Source organism: Triturus cristatus, chromosome 2_2 (genome assembly GCF_964204655.1).
Source record: "Triturus cristatus chromosome 2_2, aTriCri1.1, whole genome shotgun sequence".
NCBI lineage: Eukaryota > Metazoa > Chordata > Amphibia > Caudata > Salamandridae > Triturus > Triturus cristatus.
Genome location: NC_140582.1, coordinates 873,995,424 through 874,023,168, shown reverse-complemented (window position 1 = coordinate 874,023,168; position 27,745 = coordinate 873,995,424). Strand labels below are relative to the sequence as shown.

At 44.3% G+C, this 27,745-nt stretch overlaps 1 protein-coding gene across 1 annotated transcript in view; it reads right to left on the bottom strand.

The window, feature by feature from the left end:
• Nucleotides 1-8,891: 8,891 nt before the first annotated feature.
• The window catches only part of ARAP2 (ArfGAP with RhoGAP domain, ankyrin repeat and PH domain 2), a 1,345,662-nt gene continuing 1,326,808 nt past the window's right edge, over nt 8,892-27,745 (bottom strand). The window contains exon 32 of the mRNA XM_085642300.1: nt 8,892-9,302. Coding sequence (XP_085498426.1) covers nt 9,255-9,302 — 48 coding nt within the window. The 3' untranslated portion in view covers nt 8,892-9,254. The remainder of the gene's footprint in view (nt 9,303-27,745) is intronic.

Below are 27,745 nucleotides of genomic sequence, written 5' to 3'. Positions count from 1 at the left end.
GTCTGAATGTCAACATGTACCATGCGGCTACATACATGTGGACACATTGCAATAGTCAAATAACCAACAGAGACGGGCCACTAGAGAGTGACTAGTCAACCTGAGTAGTGTCTAACACAATACAAATTGTTTAAAAGAACCATCACACACCAACCTGGTTGGTGTTATGCTTCATCATTGGGTTCCCAGTTGGGTAGCCGAGTGCTACCCAACTGTGCTGCGACACCTGATTACAGTGGAGCTGGTTTTTGGTTTTTGTGTGATGATGTTGTGAGTGTGGTGACGTTAAAAATACCTCTGGGAAACTCACTAAACAATACTTTATTCCCAGTGGCCCAGGGTATGATTAAAATAAGGTAAGATGGATAATATGTCAGAACTGCAAATAAGTGTCTGGATTATCCTTAGGTCAGGTCAACATGTTTCAGCTCATCAAAAAAATTGTTGGAGCTTTCTTCAGGACCTTTCAATATAGTGATTAATGTGCAAAAGTGAAAAACTGAGTGGTAAAAATTAAACCATGTGTAACGCGTTTTTACACACGCGCTAAGGCGTGTTTATCATGCGGGGATGGACTAAACAAGACTACTGGTCCATCGATAGTAAAATTCCTGTGGAGAGAGAAATGACAAGACAGAACGACATGCAACATATAGAAAAACACTCGTTTGTAGATTGTAGTCACATCATACTAATCTTCCCCAAGTGGTGAATTACACATTCAGTGTCACTCATACGTGTGAGATCATTTGTACGAGCAATGGTACACCTAATACAATTAAAAACAGCCCATGCTTGCGATGTATGTGAGCATGCTTGAGGTGTGGACAGGTCATGGGTTCATGCTGCATCGATAGTCCATTGCCGCAGTGTAAGAGCGATGTGTCTTCGCTTAAGTAAATTTGCATGCTTGTGGCCCTAACAGGTGAGCATGCCAAAGTGAGGGGCTCAAAATGAGCGCTGCGCTAAACTAGTAGCGTGCTGTAAATTGTCTCTTAATGTACGTGAGACTAAAGGGGCCATGATGCTAGAAGATTAAGCAAAAGGCCTGTGCATTATGCATAAACAAAGACTGCTTAGTATTTACGCAAATAATGGTATTTCCAGGGCCGTATGATTCCAGGGCAGGAAGTGCTCCAAATAGGTACTCTAAAAAAAAGGGTTTAATAATGAAGTATAAATGAAAAGAATGTCAGGGCGCTGGGGTAAAGTGGAGGCTAAATAGGACACTTTTATGTTCTTAAAGGAAAGTGCTTACTTGATCTCGGTGCTCCCCCGCGTCTAAATCTGTTGCGGCGTCCACTGGAACGAGCTGGTCTCGAGGGACTAGAAACCGGAGGTATAAGAGCATCGGCTGGGCGGGAGCATTGAAGGTTAGTTGGTGGCACCTGCGTGTAGTGAGCTGAAACGCTAACCTGTGCTTAGTACATTGCACGTTGCGAGCAGGTGCCGCCGGGAAAGGCACACCCCGTGATGACATGCGCGGCGTCAGTGCGTGAGTCATGGTTTTCAGACTAGGAAGCTGACCTGTGCTGTGAGATGAGCTGCTTGATACTTAAGGCGCCAGTTGCCTATAAATATTAATACAAATATTGATATTAAGGCCCATGGCGCAAGGGGACAGGGTGCGTTTAAAATACGAATGGGAAATTAAAAGACAATTTTAAGCTGCTTTTGATGAGCAATAATACTATTGAGGACACCTGTCCAGTGCTACTCAATGTACTGACGAGTTGGAGTGCCCATAATCTCGCTGTCAGATAACGAAACCTTCATGTGGTCTTAAGGTGTCCGTTATCTATTAGTACATATACAACTACAAATATTGTGGCCCGCGGCGCAAGAAGATAGGGTGCGTTTAAAATAAGAATAAGTAATTAAACACAATTTACGCTGCTTGTGCAACGTAATGTACTGGCGAGCTGGAGTGCCTAAAATCTCGCTAGCAGGAAACAAAAACCCGCGTGGTCTTGAGGTGCCATGAATATCCTCATGAATGCCCATTTCTTATATCAGGGGTTAAAGATCGGTGAGTTTGAGAGTAGCTGCACAAATGGTTGAAAGTCTTTGGTGAGCCCAAGAAAGGCAATTGTCTCTTAATACATACACTCTGTTCGAAACAAACTTTTCACTTTGACATGTATGACAAAATCTTAACAAAAACATCAATATATAAAAACAGAAGAGAAAACACGATTATAGATTCCTATCGTTAGTCTTTGTCTGTACATATCATCTACAACAGTGAATTAATGGTCTGTTTTAAACTTCTATTTGTACAATGACACAATCATATTCCAATAGAGATTATGTAGTTAAAGTTGCGTTATTTGAGGGACAAGGACGGCCCACAGACTGCAATACACCATCTTCTCTTCACATTGCAGAGCCGCCGTCAAACCCCCCTGGAGAGCAGTCCCAGTCACTCTTCACTGATGATGAGGAGGACAACCCCAGCATCAACGCACAAGCCCTCCTAGACATCATTGACATCATCCGCGACTCACCTCCAGGATCAGGGCTGCCCAGCTGCATCAAAGAGACCCCACCCACCACCCAAACCACCCAGCAGGAGGCACCCACGGCCCGGCAGTCTCCCAAGACCCCCAGGAACAACACACGGCCTTCCAACGCCGTGTGCTGGAGGGCCAGAGGGAAACGGCTGAGCAGGTGCGGGTGGGGTTCAACCTCATGGCTACCAAACTGGACGCCATCCATGGGTGTCTAGTCCCGCTCCATGGTCTCCAATGAGCCCTGACTGACATCGCTGAAGTCATATCGTGGAGAGAAGAACACCTGTCCACTCAGAGGGGCTCCAGCGATACCAGCCGTGAGCTGGCACACATGCTGAGGCTCATGGAGGACATGATGCGGATGGAGGCAGAAAGGATGGCAGCCACCGCTGCACACCAGCAAAAAGTAGCTGGGATCTACCATGCCCTGCAGATCCTCATCATGGCATTGCTGCCACAAGGCATGGTGATGACGAATGCTGCTTCCCCCACACCATCCACATCTCCACCCCCTGGTGTGCCATTGCCTCACAGTGCAGCAGACGTATCCACTCCAGCACCTGATGTGTCAGTGGCACACAGTGCCTCAGCCGGTACTGCAACACCCACAGGTGGGGCAGAGCACACATCCGGGGATGAGGACGTGGATGGGTTTGTGCTCAGGAGGCACGTGGATGGGTTTGTGCTCAGGAGGCACTAGCATTAATTTCCGCCTCCTGGCCTGTTGCTGCTTGGTGCCGCACATGGCCCATGACCTCCCACTGACCCCTGATACACTCCGATGCACTCACCTTGGACTGCGGCATAGACTGCCATATCCTGTTTGATGACCAATGACACTGCGACCAAACTGCGGACTGTACCCTTCCTCTTCTGCAATACTTGTCATCCCCGGATGGACTCTGGCTGGCCCTCCATGGGCCCATATTGTGGAGTATGTTTGGCATTGCCCTGTACCGCTCCAGCTGCAAAACTGCACTGGATGTGCAATAATTATCCAGTAACGCACTGCTGTGTTATGTCTTTCATCATTCATGTACGAATGTGTGAATGAATGTAGGGACAGTGATTACGCTTGCGCCAATGATGTTCATCCTGTGGGATGCCAGTCAGAGGGTGCTACATTGCATATTGTGTTCCGAGTGCCGCGGACACTACAACAGAGACACACGCATCAGTCACTTCCATGTACGGACATGGACTGAACCACGCCCAGAGCCAATGAGTCATTGTTGCAAGCCCTGCACTGGTCCGGCGTATGGCAGGCCAGACCACTCTGCTTATGCTCCGAGGGGGGCCCTCATTGCTACCTGTCGCAGGCGTACTCGCTGGTGGTGTGCAGGCCATTGGTCTAGTTATCAGCATGTCACAGCCACTCCCTGAGGGCAGGTTTGCACACACACCACACCCATCCGGCACAGTCGTCACAGGCCATGTGGCTCCGCTAACATTAGGGGCTGATGACGTCATATTCCCCTCTGCCGGGGGTGACTGGATGACAGAGGCTCCACGGTTCTCAATCATAAAGAGCCCATGAGTTGTTGCAAACAGTGTTAGTGGCATCCGAGGCCTTGCGGCTGTCACGGGCATACCACCACGTGGCGCTGACTGGGGTTGCACAGGGTTAGTGGCACCCGATGCTTTGCGGCCGGCACAGGCACCCCGCCACTGGACGGTGACTTTGGGTGCACTGAGGTAGGGGCACCTTAAGTGATGAGTGGGTGTGCAGCCTGCGATGATGCCCCGTCCTGGCGGTCCGGACGGCTCAGGTTTTGTGTGTCCTGCTGGACCGCAGTGTAGGCCAGAGCCAGTGGGCAGCGGGGGCCTACCGGCACGTGGCGTCGCTTCCAGGATCCCAGAGTTAGTAGCACCTATTGGGCTGAGCGGGTGTGCAACCTGCGATGAGGTCGGATGCACTGCTGTGTCCTCTGCCACGGAGTAATCAAGACCCAGCACCAAACGTAAGACCTGGTGGCCTGCGGAGCCGGGCTGCATGATGTGGAGGGTGCCATGTCCGCGGACCCCGGGCTTGTGACTTGCAGCGGCACCTGGTGGGACCTCCTGTCTGCACGCCGGTGGCAGAAAGTGAGCAGTGAGGCCTGGGTGTGCAGGGGCGGGCATGCACCGCTGGGCGGCGGGAGGGGTTAGAGTGCATCTGCCAGGGTGCGCAGGGGCGGTCAGGCGATGATGTCTTGTGCAATTGTATGTACTTTGCCAATCATGTATCTGGACTCTGTTTCAGATGATGGATCTGTTTCAGATGTGTGACCTGGTGAACTGCACTACATACCGGCACGTGGTTGGAGACACACCGGTGGCAGCAGGTGAGCAGTGTGGCCTGGGTGCACAGAAGCGGTACTCTCTCTCTCCCCCTCTCTTCTTATCTCTCTCTCTCTTCCCCTCTCTTCTTATATCTCTCTCCCCCTCTCTTCTTATCTCTCTCTCTTTCCCCCTCTCTTCTTCTCTCTCTCCCCCTCTCTTCTTCACTCTCTCTCCCCCTCTCTTCTTCTCTCTCTCTCCCCCTCTCTTCTTCTCTCTCTCTTCTTCTCTCTCTCTCTCCCCCTCACTTCTTCTCTCTCCCCTTCGCTCACTCTCTGTCCTTTGATGTGTGCAGGACACACCTTCTCATCATGATTTTTGTCTTGCAGGCTGTGACCTACGGATTGTCCCAGGGGAGCCGCCATGTGTCTTCATTTCAGTTCAGTGTTTGTGACAACACATGCATGTCACCAGTTGTGATTGTGCGACATCATGCGGATTATTTTGTACATGTTTAGGTGTAGCTGATGTGGTATGTCTTTGGTCGGGGGGGGAGCCGGGGAAAGAGGGGTCCTGGGGGTTTTGGTGGCGGGTGTTGTTGCCCATTTGGCCCTCCGGGCTGCATGTTCAGTTGCCCGGGGTGCATCTGTTGTTCTTCAGGTGTGGCTGTGGGCTGGGCTCCCTTTTGTGGTGCAAGCTGCCATCCGGCTTTGCACCAGGTCAGAGCAGGTGTTATTTTCCTGCTGCTAACATGCCTTATCACCTGTTGTGTGTGCTTATTGCAGATCTGGCTGGTCATTGAGAATGTTGTGGAGTGGTGTTGTCACGGATTTTGGCACGGGAATGCCTACTCTGCATCTCATTAGCGATAGTTGCGGGGGTCATCTGTGGTGATGTTTTTTGCGGCTGCTATTGTGGGTAAACTGGTGCTGTGTGATGTTAACACCAGCTTGTGATAGGGGCAATACGTTTATCGCTACTTTGGCTGCGATAAAGTTCTGTTGACTCAGCGATAGATCCTTCTGTATATGCCCCAATGTAAGTAAATGTTCACGGTTGACTGGGACAAAACTTTATTTTTTAGCTAATTGTGATGGAGGCCAGGTTAGATACAACAAGTAGATTGGTCCTACTGAATCCTCCAAGGTGAAAAGTCCAAAAACATTTATGTGTCCCAGTGAAGAAAGTGACTTTGAATACTTCAGCATTTTCCTTCAAACAATTACAGTGACCTCTCTCTTGTTGACTTCTACAAACCAACCCACATGTTAAGGTCGTCTTATTGGAGGAGGAGTGTGGAGGAGTGTGGCTCAATGGTTAGAGTGGCAGACCCTGAAGCAGAGTTCTGGTCAGGGACCAGGGTTCGATTCCCGCCTCGGCGGGGTTCGGGCTCAATTTCCTCGGACCTGTCTATTCTCGCCTCGGTGCCTATTCTAATCATGGGCCCCACGCTGCAACTCTGGGCAATAGCTTGCTTAGCCTCCACACTGGCCCCAACAGTGCTAAGGATGCCTGGCTTCACCCTGGGGGTGCCCAGGAGTGGACACTTCACAGGGAAAGCCAGGAGGGGTTCCACAGCGGTATGAGTATCAGCGCCAGGAAACCGCAAAAAGGCGACACCGCAAGGTGTCCGTCTGGTGACAGTGCGCTCTATAAGTACTTTGACATTTACATTTACATTTACATCTCTCCCTTCAAAAAATCTTGCACATGTGGGTGATATTTTTCAACACTTACTGCTTCTACTTGGAATAGTCTTCCTTTTAAATTGCGTTCTTAGTCAGCTTCAATTTCATAAGCTTTTGAAAACCTATCTCTTCTCCTTGTAACCTGTCTTCAATCTTCTGTGGTTGCTGTTTTGCTTAACGTCCCAACACCTTCAGGAAATTGTGTGGTTTATCAATCAATTAACATAACATTACTTTTATGTGGTACAAAAAACACCAGTCTTCAATCATTTGTCGAAATGGAAACCACACTGAGAAGAGATCACATTAGGTAGTGCTCAATTAACAAATGGTTTGAATAATAATAAAAATATCAATGGAAAAATGACTGTCAGACGGAGTTCAGGATGCCATGGGGGAAGATGGAGTTACTGAGCCAGAACAGTGGGGGTCGAGGCTTTTTACAACTGCCGTGCCAGGGCCTGCCCTACTTTTGCTCTGCAAACTGGGCCAAGTACACCCCTTTCCGCACTTGACTCTTAGTAGTGAGGAGGTTAGTGTGAGGTTACTCAGGCTAAAGAATCAAAATCACTGCCAATCAGTGGAATAAGTTCAATGTCTGCCCCCAATTCTCATCATTGTAGAAAAGACAAGTACTTTATTATGCAGAATATAATATTATTCCACTATACAATCAATAGTGCCGAATTCATGGACGTGAGTCTTTGTGCTCTAGGGGCTTCTGTCAACCAGCCCTCCATCTACCTCTTGTAGCCCCCTCTCCGTTTGAGCTCCCCCACAGGTTCAGTGTTTGATGTAAATCTGTGGGTGCCACTTACACTGTCCCTCTTTGATTTAGTTTTAGCACTCAGTCAGTCATGCTTAGGACTGTTCAGTCTTTCACCAAATTCATAGTAGCAGCGTGGACCCACATTTGGCTTTCCCACGGCAGCTGAATCTCACCTGCAAAAAGGAGTCTCCAGGTAGCACATAGCAATGTTCTCAGGAGCCGCATGGCAGTTAGCCAAGTAGTGTATCACTTGGAGGCTTCTGACAGGGACGGTCTTCCAGGCAGCGGGCTGCAGATCGAGGTTCACTCTGGCCATCACTTGATTCATGAAGCAGCTCCCTCCAAAACACCAGTGAGTACTTTGTGCTTCTTCTTGAGTGCACCAGTCACACACCTTCAGATGACAATTCTGCTGTATGGTGGACACCAGGAACCATCTATGAGTGTCTCGAAGCGACAACCTCACTTCTTCACAAGGCACCCCCACAGCACCTTATGGTCCACTTAATCTTCCCTACTGCATATTCTAAATCTCCTTCCATCTAACCAATATGGTTTGGTTCCTCTTTCAAGTTCTTGGCTGGCTGCAGCGATGGTCTGCCCAACAGGACAGTCTTCAGGTGGAGTCACCCAAAAGACAAGTACAAAAAGATGAGGGCAGGCTGCACCCAGTTATTCATGACCACTCTTAATATAGATCAAGAAGAGAGACAAGAATATGTTACCCTTCAAAGGGATCCCTTTCCTAAGAAAAGACACTGCAGACCTCACCCCTCCACTGCTTGCCATCTAACAAATGGTAGCTACACTCAAAGTCAGTTACAGCCCAATGTGCCAGGAAGGTCCCTGTCATGTCACACAGGATTAGAGTGTGGCATGACCAAAAATCAGAAAAACCAGGACCAAAGAATGCAGTTCAAGCATGCAGGGCAGGAAACAGGTCTGTACATCATGTAGGGGACATTCCTCTCTCAACAATGAACTGTTATGAAGAAAAAAGTAATTGTTACCTTAATGTAGCAACTGGTCCTCCATATGCGTGAGTAATAAAAATGGGAGTCTTCAGTCACACTTGGGGTCTGTTCTCATGGTTTTCATACAATACACACGCTACAGATGACCTAATCAAGAGTAAGGTCTAGAGCCTGTAACAGGCACACACATACACACACATACATAAAACCGGTCCGTTACCTTAGACTAAACTCCATAAGACTAGCATCACACCATGACTGACAGGTACTTTACAGAGATCATTCACAAATGCATCACACCAGTGTTCAGGCAACTTGAAATGCTAATTTCTGAGCAATCACTTTCTCTGCAAGATTACAATATTCCCACTAATGACTTGCTAGTGCTTCAATAGATGACAGGATATAGAAGACTAGAGAAGAATTAAGCAGTTAATAAAATGTTTATGTCAAAATCTTGCATTTTAAAATTAAACAATGTAATCATTTCAGAGAAAAATTATCAAGAGCTTTAACCTATACAATCTCACATAACATGGCCATCTTTATAGGTCATGTTTCACGAATATCATAATGTCATTTAATCACAATTAAACTACAATGTTTTCACTTATGTACAAAAAGGTTTACTAACATCTGTAAAAAAAAAAGTATAGCATTAGTATTAAACATTGCAAAAGAGGATGTGTACATTTATTATCATTGTACTTTTAATTCATTTACCATCAGCCAAAGATGTTTTCAATGAGCTCACACAAGAGGCCAATGTCTTCATCTTCATCACTTTCATTTTGCTAATGCCTCCCACCATCACACCTGGGTAGCCACTAGTTGTCCTTGTCAGGAATAAATGGGATGTACAACCACTGGGCAATGCAGTACAGCATACAACACACCACAATTACTGTGCTGGCCTTCCAAGAAGATTGGAGGAGGGAACCTTCGGACTTGTTCAGGCACCAGAACCAGGCTTTCAGGAGCCCAAAAGCCTGTTCCTCAGGCTCCCTTGTTCACACATTGGCCTCAACGAAGTGGATTTCCCCTGTTGGGTTTACCAGCAGTGGTAAAAGCCATGTGATGCAGGGATAAGCTGAGTCACCTGGAAAATATGAACCAAAAATACAACTTAAACTACGTACAAATGCCAACATTTAAGCAAATAATATCACTGCAGAATAAATGTTAACAGTTATTAACAAGACAGGTCTTCATTGCTCCATGGTGGGCCATCTGCTGTGGCATGCAGCTGTTGCATAGCACTAGCGAGCTGTTGGTTGGGCCAAAAAAGCCTGGACACACTGGTGATGGAGGGATCTGTCATGAAAACTACCTAGGCAAGGATGGAGTGGAAATGCTTTTGATTGCGATACACTTGCTCCTGGTCATGAAGTGGCATCAACAGAACATGAGTTCCATCTATACCACCAACAACACATGGTATGCCTCCCAAACCATATAACTTGGGCGTTGGCATTGATTAGTGTTTAATTATCTGTAGGAAATTGGATGCAGTCATTCATATGTATGAGGATAACATCCAGAGATAGGGGGAGAACAGCAAAAAAAAGTCAGTTGAAACATCCCATTGGAGCCACTAACAGTGTATTGACTGGTCCCTACCAGTTGCACCAAAAATGTAGCGCTGTCATTGTTTTCACAATAGCTGAGAAAGCAGTTGACTGTCTAATGTCCGACAAAAGTTATGATTAAGATTGTAGAACTAAGGTTTGAATTGAAGTACTGGGTATTTTAAGCCCAGCGGTGCAGGGGAACACACCCTATGACTTCGGGGTTCTTCCTGTTTCAGACCTACAGAAACACAGAGTCTTCTGGGTGAAGTCAAAGATCAGTTTATTGGCTGCAGACCAATTACAGGCGTCCTAGAAGTACAACAGCGTGTATGTTCTCAGGAGACTGCTGAAAATCACAGAAACGGGCTTCTCCTTAAATACAGAATATCCTGCCTCAGGCATACATTCTTTAGTTTATGATATGGCCATTACATGTATACATTTCAAACGAAAAGGCAGAGTCATGATGACCATCCCACATTCCAGTTAATCCAGCCCGCAATTATTTACACAGCAAGGTTCAGATCCCACATCAGATATCGATAGGCCCCAATAAACATGAGCATCTCCTGTTTTGGGAAACAAGCCATAAAGCAGGAACAGTCAGGTGTAAAAGAGATTAGCTGGAGGCTTGTGTAGGATGAAAAGACTTTATGGTGTGTCAAGCCCTGATGCTAATCACAGGTGGCCAGAGGACGGGGAACTCGTGAGACCGGACTGACCTGGGGCAGCGGAGCCAAGCTGCCCAGGTCACAGAAAAGTCAAAGAAAGCCACATGTGCTCAAAAAGGCCCGTTTTCGCTTCATGCTATATAGCCTATGTGAGGGCAACCATAAGATGGCCGCCGATACAAAATGGAACCCACGTAGTGATGTGAAATAGCGTATACACAGTGCATTCACAGCTAAAACGTTACAAAAAGCACTTGTACATACCGCATTAACCATTCGCGGTTCACTAATACCGGGATAGACAGGGGTAGGGCCCTGCCTCCTACGTGGTTCGAATTCTAAAGTACGACAGACCCTCCTTTTGCCCTTACATAGGCAATAACTATACTCATTTCAATCCGAGTCTAGGTCAATATTCATGAAGTCATGGAGATGTTGCTGTAGCATCATCCTATTACTTAGCTCGTCCCTCGATACAGGTCTCCTTACACATAATGTAGCACAGAGGCCACATATCGCAGGAGCACACTGTATGCACAGACAGAACAGGAAAAGGATGGCTAAGATCATTCCAATGACCATCAGAACTTTCCAACCCCAGGCAGATATCAGTTCCCAGAACCACCCCACCAGTGACCAATCTCCTTTATCCACGTGTATGGACTCAGATATTTTATGTAGTTTGGAGGTGGCTTCATAAACTGTTGGAGCATTGTCTGTTATGAAAATGCAACAACTGGATTGGATAACCTTACATACCCCACCACGATCTGCAAGTATGACGTCTAGAACCATGCGGTTCTGCAAAGTCATGAGGCGATCCGCTTGGAGCTCAGCGGTCAAATTACCAAGGGCACCAGCCGTTACATTAGCAGTGGATTCAACCACACGAGTCAGCTGTCTCAGGTTCCTACTATTGACCATAGGTCCCCAAAACGGCAGGAAACCCAAAAAGAAATCTCCCACTTCCTGACCGGCAGTATCCTCCTTACTAATCATGCCTCTCACAACACTGGTCTTGTGATAGTCAGAGGCGGCAGTAAATGTTGGTGGTAGCAGATTTGCAATATAACATGTGCCCGAGAAGTCAGGGGGCAACCATGTATATGCTCGGTCATTGCAGATAAAATATGTACCCTTGGCAGCCAAAAACGCAGGGGAAAACTGTGACGGAAAAGTGTACGTTTCAGTACAGTCACTTCTTCCCAGTTGAGCCCTAGGATTCTGACCATTACCTTGCAAACAGAACCGACCTATGTGGGGTACGACCCAGATTGGGGATGAGATTTTCCGCTGTCTTTCAACTAGACTAATACTATACCCCGTCGCGTTCCACCCTACATAAGCTCTCAATTCTTCTTTGGGAATGGATGAGTATGCATCGATATCTCTACTCATATCGGCAACTCCTTTCATTAAAGCTTTATTATTGGTGCTAGGTCTGATGGAACGCGGTTGTCGCGGGGAGTAGGCGTCTAGTGCATAGAGAAACATGGTCTGGAATGCCCATGACGATCCATTGTAACTATACTGCAGCACCAAATAGGGAATACCCTTATTAATGATATGTGGCATTAAACCACACACCCAGCAATTTGTTGTATTCATGACTAGTTGGTGCTGGTGCAGGAGCTGAATAAACGAGTTGATTACAAATTCAGACCGTCTAGCTTGTTCATGTTCAGGCAGAGGGTGAAAAGAGTGTGAGGAGACAGTAGGAGGAGGTGTAGGCTGTGCAGTGGATGCAATGGGCTCTTGAGAGGAGAAGAATACAAATCCTACAGTAAACACTACCATACTACATAATACAAACAGGCATAAAAAGACAAAACATTTGCGCTTCATTATTTTACACATTTTTGCTTTAAAGTTCATTTCCTCAGTGAGTCTCCCCATTTCACAAAACTCCATCCTCTAATCGTGCCGCTCGCGGCGGGTGAGTATCTTCTGCTGAGGGGTACGCCTGTCAGTCCAGGGAACGCCCTAGACCAACCAGAACCGTCGACCTAACGTCTTCGGCCTGTACCCGAAAGTCTTGGCACCGTGACCCTGCGGCTGAACCCGGATGGTGGTTCGAAAAACAAAAAATCAAGAAAGTCCTTCAGATGGGAGAGCTCTGGTTATCAAAAAATAAAAAGGGTAAAAGAAAAAGAATATTTATTTGTCCATAGGCCTTGGTCTTAAATTGTAATGGAGACGGCCAGGTACTGTTTGATCGTGGAACAAGAGTTCAGGCTCTGCAGTGTCCAATCGATTTGACGGTGGCACAGCTTCTTGCAAAATATCGTCACTTTCCTGCGCTGAAGTTGTGCCTTTTATGCGTGCATCACTAAACGGCACAAAACGAGGTACAGTGTCTGTTTCAGAGTCTGCGATACCCTCCTGGACCCACTGGTCATACGGCAGAGGCAAAGGGATCCTTTTGATGTGGGCGCCGTGGATCCAGTTTTTCTTCCCCTTCACTCGAACAGCTGATCTTGTAGACAGTAGTACGAGGTGAGGGCCAATCCAGCGGGGCTCATCGTTGGTTTTCCGCTGAAAATTTTTCACCAAGACCCACGTGCCAGGGTCGATAGGGTGTCCTGGAGCCTCAGAGGCCGGAGGGAGAGTATTGTGCACCTGTTGGTGTAAAACACGCAGTTTAACTGTCAAATCATACAAGTAATCAAGCAGCACTGGATGTTCGATTTCACTGAATTTCGTCGGTCTTGGCACACCCCATACATTGGTCGGGCGGCCAAAAACGACCTCGTAGGGACTAAGTCCCACTCGTGAATGCACGGTCATTCTGGTGGACAGGAGTGCTAGAGGCAGAGCGTCAGGCCATTTAAGACCTGAGCTCGCTTGGATTTTGGCCAGTTTGAGTTTTAGAGCGCCATTGTAGCGCTCCACTAATACAGCTGATTGGGGGTGATTTGCAGCGTGAAACTTTTGCTTTATACCTAGTCCCTCACACACATTCTTCATCACTTTACCCACAAACTCACTTCCATTATCACTCCACACCATTCTTGGCATTCCAAACCTAGGGAAAAATTCCTTCACAAGGGCTTTGGCTGTGGATAGAGCAGTGTTATCTTTTAGAGGATAGGCCTCTCTCCATTTTGAGAAAGCGCAAACAACCACCAACACATATTTCAGGTTGTTGCGCCTTTCCATGTGGATAAAATCTAGCTGCAAAACTTCAAATGGGTATGATGGAGGCGCAAAATGACCAGCTGGAGTTGGGGTTCCCCTACCAGGGTTGTACTTCAAGCATACCATACAATTCTTGACCACATCCTCTGCACACTTAGGAATTCCAGCATTCTGCCATACTGGAGCCAACAACTTACAGATTCCTTTCGTACTGATATGTGCCATTCCATGTGCCATAGTAACCACTGGAAGCACATATGCATCAGGTAACAACCATCGCCTATGCTCTGACAAATCAATCCAACAACCATTCTCATCCAACTTACCCATACTTTCTCTCCACTTGCTTAACTCTTTCTCTGTGGCTTCGGCTTGAAGGGACTTTACACTTTCTATTGTGTTTTCACACATTCCAACATCACCAACCCATCTGGCAGGGCCTGCAACATACATTCGAGTCTTTACATCTTTTGCTGTTTCTTTCGCGACTTCATCAGCAAACGCGTTACCACGACCAACATCATCAGTGATTTTCTTGTGCGCACTGCATTTCATAATCGCAACTTGCAACGGTAGGGTCAGCGATTCAAGGAGATCATTCACCAACTTGCCATTCTGAATCTTAGCTCCATGCGAAGTCAGGAACCCACGTTCCTTCCACAAGCGCCCAAAACTATGAGTCACTTTCATTCCTTCAGACAACACGCATGCTCTCGTAAGGGCAATAAATTCTGCTGCTTGAGCCGAGTTTTGTGGCTCACGCGCAGTTTCCACAATCGTGTGCAAAGTCGTGATAGCATATGCAGCAGTCGTATCACCATTCGGAAGCTTGAAACACGAACCATCCACCCATAAAGTACCATCACACTCAGTCAGGGGAGTATCTTTAAGATCTACTCTCCCTTTCGTCTCTTCTTCTGTTCTGAAAAGACAATCATGTTGCTCAATCTCATCTAGGTCTGCTGGGATTGGTAATAGTGTAGCTGGATTCAACGTGTTGCATCTCTTTATGTGTATATGGTTTGCTAACAGTGTCAGCTCATAACCAGATAATCGCGCACTAGTTAAGTGTTGTGTCTTGGTCCTGTTTAACAATGTGTCCACAGCATGTGGAACCATAACAATCAATGTATTGTCCATTACTAGTCCAGCAGACTGTCGAATAGACATAGCTGCAGCGGCTGTGGCTCTCAGACAACTCGGCAATGCCCTCGCTACCGGGTCCAAGGTTGACGAAAAGTATGCGCATGGACGCGGTCTGTCGCCAAAAGGCTGTGTTAACACTGATAATGCGCAACCATCTTTCTCATGAACATACAATGTAAAAGGCTTGCTGTAGTCAGGGGTACCCAACACAGGAGCTGAACACAATGCATTACGCAATTCCAAAAAACTTTTCTGACACTCTACAGACCATGGGATAGGATTCGGTGTGTCTTTGCATGTTAATGCTAACAAAGGTTTTGCCAACAAGGAAAAATTTGGTATCCAATGCCTACAGTATGAAGTAATGCCCAAGAAAGCACACACTTCTCTCTGTGTTCTTGGCACACTCAACTGTGCAATGGCTTGAATTCTTTCTGGGGTCAGTTTCCTTCCCTCCTTCGATAAGAGATGACCTAAGTAGGTCACCTCTTGTCGACAATATTGCAGCTTTGAGAGAGACACTTTGTGATGGGAGGCAGACAAATGACGCAACAATGACAAGGTAGCTTCTTTGCAAATCTTTTCAGTATCCGCGGCGATTAGTAAATCATCGACGTACTGAATGAGGATAGCGCCACTGGGTAAAACCAGTGCATCAAGCTGCGCTTTTAAAGCCTGACTATATATTGATGGACTTTCACAGTAGCCCTGGGGAGCGCGTTTAAAGCGAAAGCTGCGACCTCCTAAACTGAAGCCAAAAATGTCTCTGCTCTCCTCTGCAATTGGGATGCTAAAGAAGGCATTCTTTAAATCGATCACTGAGAACCATGCAGCCGAGGCTGGAATCATGGTTAACAAGGCAGTTATATCAGGGACAACTGGAAACTGTGGCACAACAATCTTATTAACCTCTCTAAGATCAATCACAAATCTGTAAACAGGTGGCTGTGAAGGGTCCGTTCGTTTTAAGACAGGTAAAACAGGACTATTGCAAACGTTGCCTCTTGTCTCTTCAATTACACCCTTTTTAATCAAATCACTGACAATTGCTAACAATGCTTTCTGACCTTCATTGGAGATTTTGTACTGGGGAATACGTGGCAATCTGACATTGGCTTTTAAAGTGACCACATATGGCGGTATTTCCAAAAGACCCACATCATTGGGACCAGTCGCCCAAAGGACATCCGGAAGGGATGCCAATTCAGGTGGCATTGCGTTTTTAGACAAATACATTGGGAAAATTACTTTCTTACCTAATGTAAGTTGTACTCCTGAGGGAGAACAATATAGTGTTGCATGCAATCTTTTTAGCAAATCCAAGCCTAGCAAATTTTCACCACAACCTGTTGTTAGAATGAGGGGTGCTTTTAGCTCACAAGGTCCAACAGAAAGTGACATAGGACTAGAAATCGGGTTCCTAACTGGGGCACCAGAAAAACCTACTGAGAAATTCATTTCGCCAGATAAAGGCGCGCCAGGGAGTTTTGAATGCATAATTGAACTCTTTGCAGCACCAGTATCCAGCAGAAAGGGCTCCGTTACATTTGCTGTAGTTACTTTAACATAGGGTCCACTCTGATCCACTGGCACTGAAACAACTCCCTCTCTCTGTCTACGGCGGTCCTAGTAGCCATCATCTTCTATATTGTCATCTTCTGCATAATAATCATTATTGTAGTACTGAGCTGTATTACCAGACGCATTGGCTTGCAGATCAAAGCTATTTATGGCATTTTGTGGTGGAAGAGGACGCGCGTTCTGGGGAGCATTTCCACACCCTCTGCCTCTAGGAGCTTGCTGACCACCTCTACCTCTTGCGCCATACGCATTACTGTTACGCTGCATTAATTTAGGGCAACTATATTTAAAATGACCTTCCTCTTTGCAATATGAACATTGGTTGGGACCTACAGGGATTCGTGGTTGATAATACCTGTTCATTGGCTGATTACCCTGAAACTGTTGGGGCTGCTGATAGATACCTTGTGTTTGCCTATAATTATTCTGTCCTCCACGTGGTGGATAGGCCTGCTGCAAAAGGACCTTTGTCTTTAGTTCTTTCGTTTTCTTATCTGTTCTGTCCTTCTCATCTTTGTCTCTATTCTCATAATACTGTGCAGTAGCCAGTATTTGCGCTGAAGAGGAAACAGCCCAAGAACTTTCTGAGTCTTTTAATTTCTTACACAACTCAGGAAGCAAATTCTGCACAAATTTATCAACAAATAACCGTTGGCCACCTTCAGTGCTCATGTCTTGACCACTGTGGTCGATAAACGTTTCTTCAAACCTGGTAAAGAAATCAGACACTGTCTCATCTTTCTTCTGCTTACATGCGGATAGTTTATCCCAATTTACGCGCATCGCAGGCATTATAGTTTTCATGTAGGTAATAATTCGACCAGGAAGCTCTGCTACCAAAGGCTCAGGTTTCGCACCACCAACTTGTCTAGCGTCTGCAGCAACAATATTAGCCCATGTATCACCCAATTCTGCAGCGTGATCTACATTACGAATGGATCCCCATAAAGGCTGTGGAACAACATTCCCGAATAACATATCTATGTCAGCCAAATTCATGACACACGATTCTGAAGTTTGTGATAGCTCCTTATAATATCCTGCAGGGTTTTTACGGGGATCAGGCAATGTCTGCTTGAGCGCTAACACCTCAGATCGTTTCCATGGGACATGCACCCAAACACGCTGAAAATATGGCTGAACAGGTGGGTTAGCAGCTAAATCACCAGGTCTCCAAACTGGAGGAACCTCACGCATCGGATATTGGCGCGCTTTTACCTTTTTCCCCACAGGGAGTTCCTGTTCGAACAATGATTGCTGACAATCGCCATTTCTGAGGGACAGTAAAGTCGCAACTGCTTTATCTACCTTGGGGACCACAATTACACCTGTTTCGAAATCAAATCGCACTCGACACAATTCCTGTGGGTTTGGGTTTGCACCATTATCCTCCAATTCCTCACAGAGGAATTCACACATTTTATCAAAGACATACCTCTGTTTTGGGGCATCCCATTGGTGAAAAACGTTAACAACCGATTCCACATCATAGAGTGAAGGGAAACCAATCCACCTACGCGCCAGATGATCTAACACATCTTTCTCTTCAGGACCAGGTAGCTGACTGCGCAATTGCTTGCGTTGCAAACCAGGAGTCGCACTAGATGACCCAAAGAGAGGCGACATTAAACTAGTAACTACATTAGCCAGTCGTTGTCGTGCTGAAGGAGAAGTTGAGGCGAAAACGGGGGGATAAACAGAGGGAAGAAAAACAGATTCAGATACAGGTACCTGGGTAGTATAAGAAAGAGCGCCAGGGGAAACCGCTGGCGTGTTAGACAAAGTCGCAGGAAGCGCGGGGGTAACAGGTAACAAAACCGGCGGCCCTTGAGAGGGCTGCACTGCAGGGATAGGAGCCAGCTGAAGAGGAGCTGGCGGCTGCGGGAAGGCTTGCGGCATATTTACTGGAGGCTGTATATTTACAAGCTGTGGAGGTGCTGTGGCATTTTGCGCATATGGGGGTGGCGAACTTAACAAATGGGACATTAGGGAATCTTTCTCTTTCTCTTTTGTTTCATCTTGCACAAGGGGTGACAAAACAGGGTAACATTTATCAATCCCTAGTTTGCGCTGTCTATGCAACTGTTCCCTCATTTGTTCCTCCTCATTATCTTTAAATTGCACAGCTGCTTGCATCACCGACATACCTCTCTCTCTCTTATTTCTTTTCGCTAGCTTAATTTCCTTCTGTTTGGCTTCCTTTCGCCATAGGCGGAAAGAATCAAACATCGCCGGCCGGGCTTTCTTTTTAAACAATTTTACTTCCAAATTATCTAAGATATCTGTATCGAAACTACCATTTTGGGGCCATTTTAAAACACCATCCTTCCTGGTGTATCGGATCCATATTTCATTATATGCAATGGGGCCCACGCCATGTTTTACATAAAGCTCATAAGTTGGAGTTCCAATTGGAGGAACCGGACATGAATCCTCTAACTGGAAATCCCTTCCACAACCCAAACAAAATAATCTTCCAAATACACTAGCACCAGGCATCATTGCTCACTAGTCTAGTTCCCAACTTCAAAGGATTATCGATTACGATAGTCTCGTGAATACACGAGTCCTATGGCTTTGGGGTTTGCAAACTCCAAATAAACCAAAATTATCCCGAAGGATACCAAACAAATTTGGAGACGCTCCACTTATACTTAACTGAATGTCGATGATCAATGGCGTCACCAGAAGACTCTCTCGATTGTTTCGCTCTACCAAAGTCGTCATGGGTCCAAAACAGGGCGATTAATCAGGGCAGTAGTCCTTCGTAGCCGTCGGGACGCGGAGAACCTCGCAGAAAAGACCTTCGGACCACGTCGACATGCAGGCGTCGATGAAGTGGCGGCCTTCCTCCAGAATTTCCACACGAAGCTCCTCACGAACCTCTGGCTTGGACCGGTACCGCTGAAATCGCGCCGAGTTGGGCGCCAACTGAAGTACTGGGTATTTTAAGCCCAGCGGTGCAGGGGAACACACCCTATGACTTCGGGGTTCTTCCTGTTTCAGACCTACAGAAACACAGAGTCTTCTGGGTGAAGTCAAAGATCAGTTTATTGGCTGCAGACCAATTACAGGCGTCCTAGAAGTACAACAGCGTGTATGTTCTCAGGAGACTGCTGAAAATCACAGAAACAGGCTTCTCCTTAAATACAGAATATCCTGCCTCAGGCATACATTTTTTAGTTTATGATATGGCCATTACATGTATACATTTCAAACGAAAAGGCAGAGTCATGATGACCATCCCACATTCCAGTTAAGCCAGCCCGCAATTATTTACACAGCAAGGTTCAGATCCCACATCAGATATCGATAGGCCCCAATAAACATGAGCATCTCCTGTTTTGGGAAACAAGCCATAAAGCAGGAACAGTCAGGTGTGAAAGAGATTAGCTGGAGGCTTGTGTAGGATGAAAAGACTTTATGGTGTGTCAAGCCCTGATGCTAATCACAGGTGGCCAGAGGACGGGGAACTCGTGGGACCAGTTTGACCTGGGGGAGCGGAGCCAAGCTGCCCAGGTCACAGAAAAGTCAAAGAAAGCCACATGTGCTCAAAAAGGCCCGTTTTCGCTTCATGCTATATAACCTATGTGAGGGCAACCATAAGATGGCCACCGATACAAAATGGAACCCACGTAGTGATGTGAAATAGCGTATACACAGTGCATTCACAGCTAAAACGTTACAAAAAGCACTTGTACATACCGCATTAACCATTCGCGGTTCACTAATACCGGGATAGACAGGGGTAGGGCCCTGCCTCCTACGTGGTCCCGAATTCTAAAGTACGACAGAATTGTGGGTCCAATTTACTTGATGTATCCAACACAAGCTCTGTCGCTGCCTGCCTCAAATTGTACCTACATTTCAGACTATTTAGTGCTTTGCCCTTTTAAGCACTATATTTATCTAAAGCTTAAAAAATTCATATCTATGGTATTGATTGTTGTTATTTTGGTCTTTTTTTCATCTATTAAAATTAACTCTTTTTTTCTAACTTGGTTTGGTGTTTTTATTGTTTATTTTTGTGACTTTATTACTGTTTTGATACTGCATAAAAACTTTACATATTGCCTTAAGCCTATCTGCTAGGTGCCATACCTACCATGAGGTTGAGCTCATGTTAATTAAATGACTTCTCTGGTTCACCCTGGCAAGAACTGTTAATATTTTTTACGTGGGTGGTCACTCACTCTAAATTATATTCTGGTATCTTACATTAACCCATAGGTGATTAATTCCACAAGTGGCATTTTTCCTTCTAGGCATTTTCTACACCATATACTTGTGAATTAGTAGCAAGCTTTGATATGTCTAAATGGTCTCATTGTCCTCAGTACACTGTAACTTTTGTGCCAATATCTGCATGTTCCTCTTCTTCTGGAGCTAGTAAAGGAAATGTTGGCCAGACTTCTAGGGAGCAACAGGAGAGCAATTGGAAGTTCATGGTGGAGCTACAAACAGCAAAGGACTCAGAAGCACTGGCGGAGATGGGTCTGACCGGGAGTCCACATAAGCAACAGACTCTGAACCCTCCAACTCAGGCCAGACACTTGTATTGACAGAGAAAACATCCCAGGAAGTGACATCTGGTGCCATGTCCACCACCGCCATAAGTGCCATTTGCACCCTCACTCCTGTCCCTCAGAAAGTGACCAACATCCCATCTGGGAATCAGTTGTGGTCTCCTTTGGCCTTTGCCAATGCCTCTTGGCTCAGTGCATTGTCTTCAGAAATCGTGCATCGCCCCACTGCATGAAGAAAAACGATGCATCACCTTGATTGCGGGATGGCCACAGATGCATTGTTCAGCTGCATCCCACATTTTGCTGTGATCAGGATCAAGGTACTTTGCTCAAAAGGCCTTGCCTGGCTCCTGTATCTGTGCCAGGCTCCATCACAGTTGGCCTGAACTGTTGACGCAACTAGATAACCCTCATAGGCGTTTATTCCTTCTCAGAGCTAGTTTTACATTTAATCTTTAAAAATTCATATCTCAACTTCTGTTCATTGGATTTTTGTCATTTCAGTCCTGTTTCATTTATAAAATCATAATCTATGTTTCTACACTAGTGTGTAGTCTTTTTGTGGTGCTTTCACTGTGTTACTGTTTGAAATGTTGCACAATACATTACACATTGCATCTTAAGTTAAGCCTGCCTGCTCTGTGCCAAGCTACCAGAAGGTGAGCACAGGTTAGGTTATGGTGTGTATATGACTTATCCTGACAAGGATTGTGGTTCCTGCTTGGAGAGGGTGCATACCTCTGCCAGACAGCAACCCAATTTCTAACACTCCCAAAACTCTCCCAAGCATCAAGATTCTCCCATACTCTCAAACTCACCATGGACCTATATTCTCACATACCCCCAAACCTGCTGTACAGCAATATCCCAATTCCTTCTATGCACATACATCCTCCCCCGGAGGGTGAAGAGCAGCCTCAGTAGGATAAAGCTGCATATTCTGGGAAGGCAAGGACTATGCCTGGAGGTATTCGAAAAATTGTTTGTTGAATTGTGATAGGACACTGTTAATTACACTCTTTTCCGCAGGACTTTTCTTTTTTTCATTTGATCCCAGATGTGCCAGAGGATAAAAATTTAAGTTACTCCCGATTATGACAGAAATGTAAATACTAAAAAAGCGTTACTTTCATGCTATATTGTGTTTCTAAAAAAAATCTAAAATTGTGTCTTATATTTAACACGACACAACCCCCTTTTCTACATGGTCACCACAGATTGATTTGCTTTTTGTGAACAGTATTTTAGAAGTTGTTTGATTTCTCTTCAAATTACCTCTGCTAAGCAGGAGTAAAGTGGCTATGCCCCTCCTTCACAAATGGTTACATTGTCCTATCCTTAACTGACATTTTTAATTTGCAAGTCTCTAGTAAATAGTGTAGAAAAAGCACCCACAACCTGGTATATAACTGCCAACTGTGTGCTCCAGTACTTATGGTGTCAACCACAGGATTGGCCTGTCAAACATGACTTCAGGCCTATCACAGATAGTGTGACTGCAGAAGTCTAAATACATGGTGTCATAGAAATCAAACAAACTTTGACAGTCTGGCAACCCTACTTTTAGTTCTCAAGTCAAAGTCAAAGTCTAAGTCACTTCTAACTTCACCTTTTTAGCCAAAATGTATGGTGCCTGATAGTTGAAAGTGGCATATGTGTGAATTTAAAGTTAGCAATTTATTGGAATAGCCCCAAAAGCTGTTTCCATTGGCAAGTCTGTAGCTGTATATTGTAACATCTCTGCATATACATTAGAATTTTGTATCCCTCCCTTTGGGCAGTAAACAGATCAAATAGTCATTGCAAGATAATATTTAGATTTTTATTAGAGATATAACTCTTTGTAGAAGATAGAGTTAAAAAATATTAATGAAAATCTAAAGTTAGCTTTTCACTGCCTAAAGTCTTGGAGGGCATTTAGTATTAGCCTATCAGCAACTGCCCATCAAATGTCTGCCATTAATGAGTTATGAAAATTGGTCCTGGGAACAGGAGGGACTAAGTTTGGTGAAACTGATCCATATCAGCTCAGAAAGGATATTGGAGATGATTCAGGAGTGTAATTAACTAGAAAGGGACAGAGGTGAAGCCTGCTCATTCATAGCTTAGTGTAGTGTGAGACCTGAAGAAGGAAAAGCCTTTGCTTGATGGGATATTCAGAAACACAAACAGAGAGATTGGGGAACAACACAGAAATCAAAGCAGGAGTAAGGGTGGGAGACAACCAGGATTGTGTACTGCGAGCAAGCCTACTTTCTAAGAATTCCTCATTTAGCAAGAGGAATAGTGAAACTCAGAGAGAGGAGAGTAACAATTAGAAAAGTGTAAGGTTAAATGAAGACAAGAGAGGTGGAAGAAAGGCTTAGTGGTTCTATTGTGATCTCATGTACACTACATTCTCGTATTACCTCACTGGAATGTAGAATGTCTAAATAGGTTTTGGAAATAGTAGATTCTATATTGCTCAGTTACCTTTTGGACTGCTGAGGCTAATAAATATAGATCAAGAAGTATTTCTGTCTACAGACTCTATTTACAATATACTTCACTACAATTTGGCGATGATTTAGCCACAGCCAAGGACCTACGCTTCAAAGAAGCTCTGCCACAAGAGAGAGAAGGAATATACATTGAGCTTGGGAAGATAATCAGGCCTGTCTACATTTTTTTCAAGACTATGATCTAAGCGCTGCGTTATCAGTAGTTTCCTACTCCTCACATTATTAACATTCGAGAAGGAAAATAAGTTATTGTGCTTGAGTTGAACAAAAAGGAAACTGTGCCTTTTAGAAGCAAGATTTAAAAGTTACACACTAGACTGATTGTGTCTGAGACTGCTAAAGTCCATTTCGCATTTTTGAAGGAAATATTTGCTACTGAGGAAAACATGGTAGAGAAGATAACATTTTGTGTGTTGTTATTTAAACATTGAGCATAACGAAAATCAACTCCTCGAGGGCACTGTGCATGGTTCTGCTCGTGAGGGATTAAGAAGTACGAGCACTTTGAGAAATCCTCTCCTGACATGAGCACACCGCACATGCCTCCATTTAGTCAGCGTGTGATTTTTCTCGAGCACACTGGTCAATTTACATTTAGCGCGTTCTCAAGTACAGACAAGCGCCAAATACAGACAAACGCGATTTTAAATAAAGATAACGAAGATTTTGAATTCTTTTTACTTTACAAACACCTCCTGGTCAAAGCGTCTTTTCGTTCAGACTAAATTTCAGTTTTGGCACGTATTACGTGCGTTTACAAAGGGAGCCGCAGTTCGGATTTACAACTAGAACGCCAACCTAATTTGTAGAGAAAGGTTCCAGGAAGTATTTTTAAAACTAGAACACCAACCTACTTTGTAGAGAAAGGTTCAAGGAAGTGTTTCTCATCAACCAGTACGTTCATCCAGTGGATTTTGGAGCAGTGCAAGGGAAAACTACAGTTCATTAAAACAACGTCCAAAGTTAAAAATTGTCTATTACTACATCTTTTCACAGTTTTTAAAGACATATCTTTCATACAAAGTGCACAGTCAAGGACTGTACATCATTCCATTATTGCAAGAAGGAATTAAGACATGTTACACAAGCTTGCAAGTCTTTGATGTGCACACGCAGTCCAAAGTAACAGTTTATTAAAAAGGAATTTGCACGTCTGTGATGCGCACACGCAGTCCAAAGTAACAGTTTATTAAAAAGGAATTTGCACATCTGTGATGTGCACATGCAGTCCAAGGTAACAGTTTAATAAAGAGGAACTTGCACGTCTGTGACGTGCACACGCATGCAAAAATTATTGGTTCATCTAATAACATCTACAATTGATTATTTAAGTATAATTATTAGCGAGCTTATATTTCTGTGATACTACCAAGCATTAATGTGTAGTTGATTATATGTTTACAGGTTACCATGCTCATCATATGTTTGTACATCATGCTTCAGCACCCATGATGTACACATGCTATCAAATGTGTTATCCATTGTCAAATTTTAAAAGTCTAACGATTCATTATTAACATTAGATTCTTTTTTGTTGTAAGTTTAATTGGCATGGCTACCATGCAGAATGTGAATGCTCCACCACCCTTTCTTCAAACTCTGGGTGATCCTCCTGTATCTTGGAGAAATTGGTACAGAGCTTTTACAAAGTACTTGGGAGCCATTGGAGGTAACCGGTATCGTCCAGAATGCAAAAGGTTTTTATTAGAACATAATTTGGGTTTTTAAGGGCAATCTATCTATGAACATCTTCCACCCTATCCCATCCAACAAGACCAAGAAGAATTAGATGAATACGAATTGGCGGTTAAAAAATTGGAAAAACAATTTGACGTCCAACCAAGTTTAATTGTAAACAGGCATATACGTTTTTTACTAGGGAGCAATTGCAAGATGAATCTATCGACACATATGTTGCTGTGTTACGTATGTTGGCTGCAGAGTGTGAATTTGAAAACTTTACAGATCAACTTATTCATGATCAGATAGTTGTACACTGTTGGGACAAAAAAGTCCAAGAAAGACTACTCACCATGAGAAATCCTAACCTATTAGAAACCATTGATATAGTAAAAGGTATTGAGGTTTCACGGAAGGCTTTAAAGGAATTTACTCGTAAAGACAACAGTAGTTTTTCTGTAGTGAATGAGAATACAGTTCCAAAACAAAACAATAATTTATAAAACACTAAAAAGAAAGAGTTCAAAGGTGGACTTTTCTCACAGAAAAAACATTTGTTTTAGGTGTGGTTATCCTAACCATGGTCCTAATGGTCGGCCTTGTCCTACAACATATTTTCAATGCAAGTTATGTAGCAAAATTGGGCATTTTGCAAAAGTATGGCAGTCACCCAGTGATAAAGTCAACACAGTCCCAGATGGAGAGTTGTGTGACAGTTCGGATGAAGAACAAAACTGTTTGAGAGGTGTGAGGGACATGGTTGTTGTTGTAGTACAGGATGATGAGTGTAATTGTGTAGACTCTTATGAAAACACTGATGTGGATGGTAAAATGTTAAGACTTCTCATTGATTCTGGTGCCAGAATGACAATGGTGACTGATGAACTGTTTGCTGAGATCTAGGGGAAACAAGAGTTATTTCCACCTGAAAGAAACCCAGTAACCTATGATGGGAGAAAGATTGAATTGTCTAGGTATTTTGAGTGTTATGTCAAGTTTAAAACTTGAACTATTTTCAGAATAGTATATGTTGCTAAAAAAGGTCTTAACATTCTTGGGTGGACCCTCAGACCAGGTAAAGATGTTCAGGTTTCATTAGTCACTGATTGTGAAGAAAACAAAAGTCCTCATGACAAAATTGATAACAGTTCTAAGTCGATTGAATCATTTCCCACAGTTTTTGATGACAAACTGGTAGAATTAAAGGTTTTAAACATAAAATTAAAGTATAAAACGGTGTCACACCCGTAAAACACAAGTTGAGAAATGTACCTTTCAGTGTGCGTGAGGACTTAGCAAAGATTCTGAAGAAAATGTGTAATGAAGGTGTGATAGAACCTATTGAGCCTTCCTTATGGTTGTCTCCTTTAGTTATTGCTAGAAAGAAGAATGGGCAATTAAGAGTCTGTGTTGACCTCAGGAGCCTTAACAAGGTCATTTGGATTGACTCTCATCCCCTACCTAGAATAGATGACATCATCAGTACATTTTCAGGTGCAAAATATTTCTCAAAAATGTATTTAGCTTCTGCTTCTCATCAGGTAGTACTTGATGAGTCATCACGCCATCTTACAGCTTTTGTGTCGCACATGGGTACCTTTCAGTTTAAAAGGATGCCTTTCGGCCTTGCGTCAGCGGGAGCTGTTTTTCAACGTGTTTTAGAAAATGTTTTTGAAGGAGTTGAAGGTGTCGTAAGTTTCCAAGATGACATCTTAATCGCAGGAGAAAATGTGCCCATTCACAAGAAACACATGCGTGCAGTCTTAGAGAGGTTAGAAAAGTTTGGAATTTTTGCCAATCGTGGGAAATGTGAGTTTGCCAAGAATACTATTGAGTATTTGGGTCATGTAATTTCAGAGAAGGGGATTGAACCTAGACCTGGTTTAGTAGATGCCTTTGCCAGGGCTCCTTCTCCCAAAAGTAAAGAGAATGTTGCTTCATTTTTAGGACTTTGTGAGTTTTATTCCAAATTCATTCAAAACTTCTCTGTTAAAACTGTCATGTTAAGAGAACTGTTGAAAAAAGAGAAAAATGTGTCTGGGGAAAAAAATTGTCAAGAAGAATTTGAAAGGTTGAAAAAATAAATTTTATCAGCGGGTGTTCTTGCACCTTTCTATTCTGCTCAGGAATGCATCATCATTGTTGCTGCGAGTAATGATGGTTTGGGAGACACAATTGCTCAGATGACGAAGCAAAATGAAGTGACTACTGGTTTTGCTTCTAGGTCTTTGAGGTAGAATGAAAACGTTTTCTCTGTCATTGAGAAAGAACTTATAGGTTGCTGTTGGGTAGTTGAACGATTTAAATGTTTCATTTGGGGGAGAAAATTTGTCCTCAAAACTAATCAGAAACCTTTAGTAAGTATCTTAAGCGGTTCTGTTATTAAAGATCACACACCAAGAATAGCAAGATTGAGTTCAAAACCTTTACAGTATATCTTCACTGTTCAACATATTCCTGGTGGTAAGAAAATTAGGGCGGATTATCTGTCTCGCTCACTGTTAGGTTTTACTGATTATCCTGAGAACGACGAAAATTATGAAGAATGTCTAATCGCAAGTTTTGATGTTTAATATGACACTACTTTCACTGAACAAGAGTGAAATTCTGAATCTTTAAAGAATGTTGAACTGGAAAATGTATGGAAATATGTGATGTTTGGATGGCCTAAATAAAAGGCTCCACCTCAGGCTCTACAAGCTTACTTTAAGGAATCTGATGAATTGTC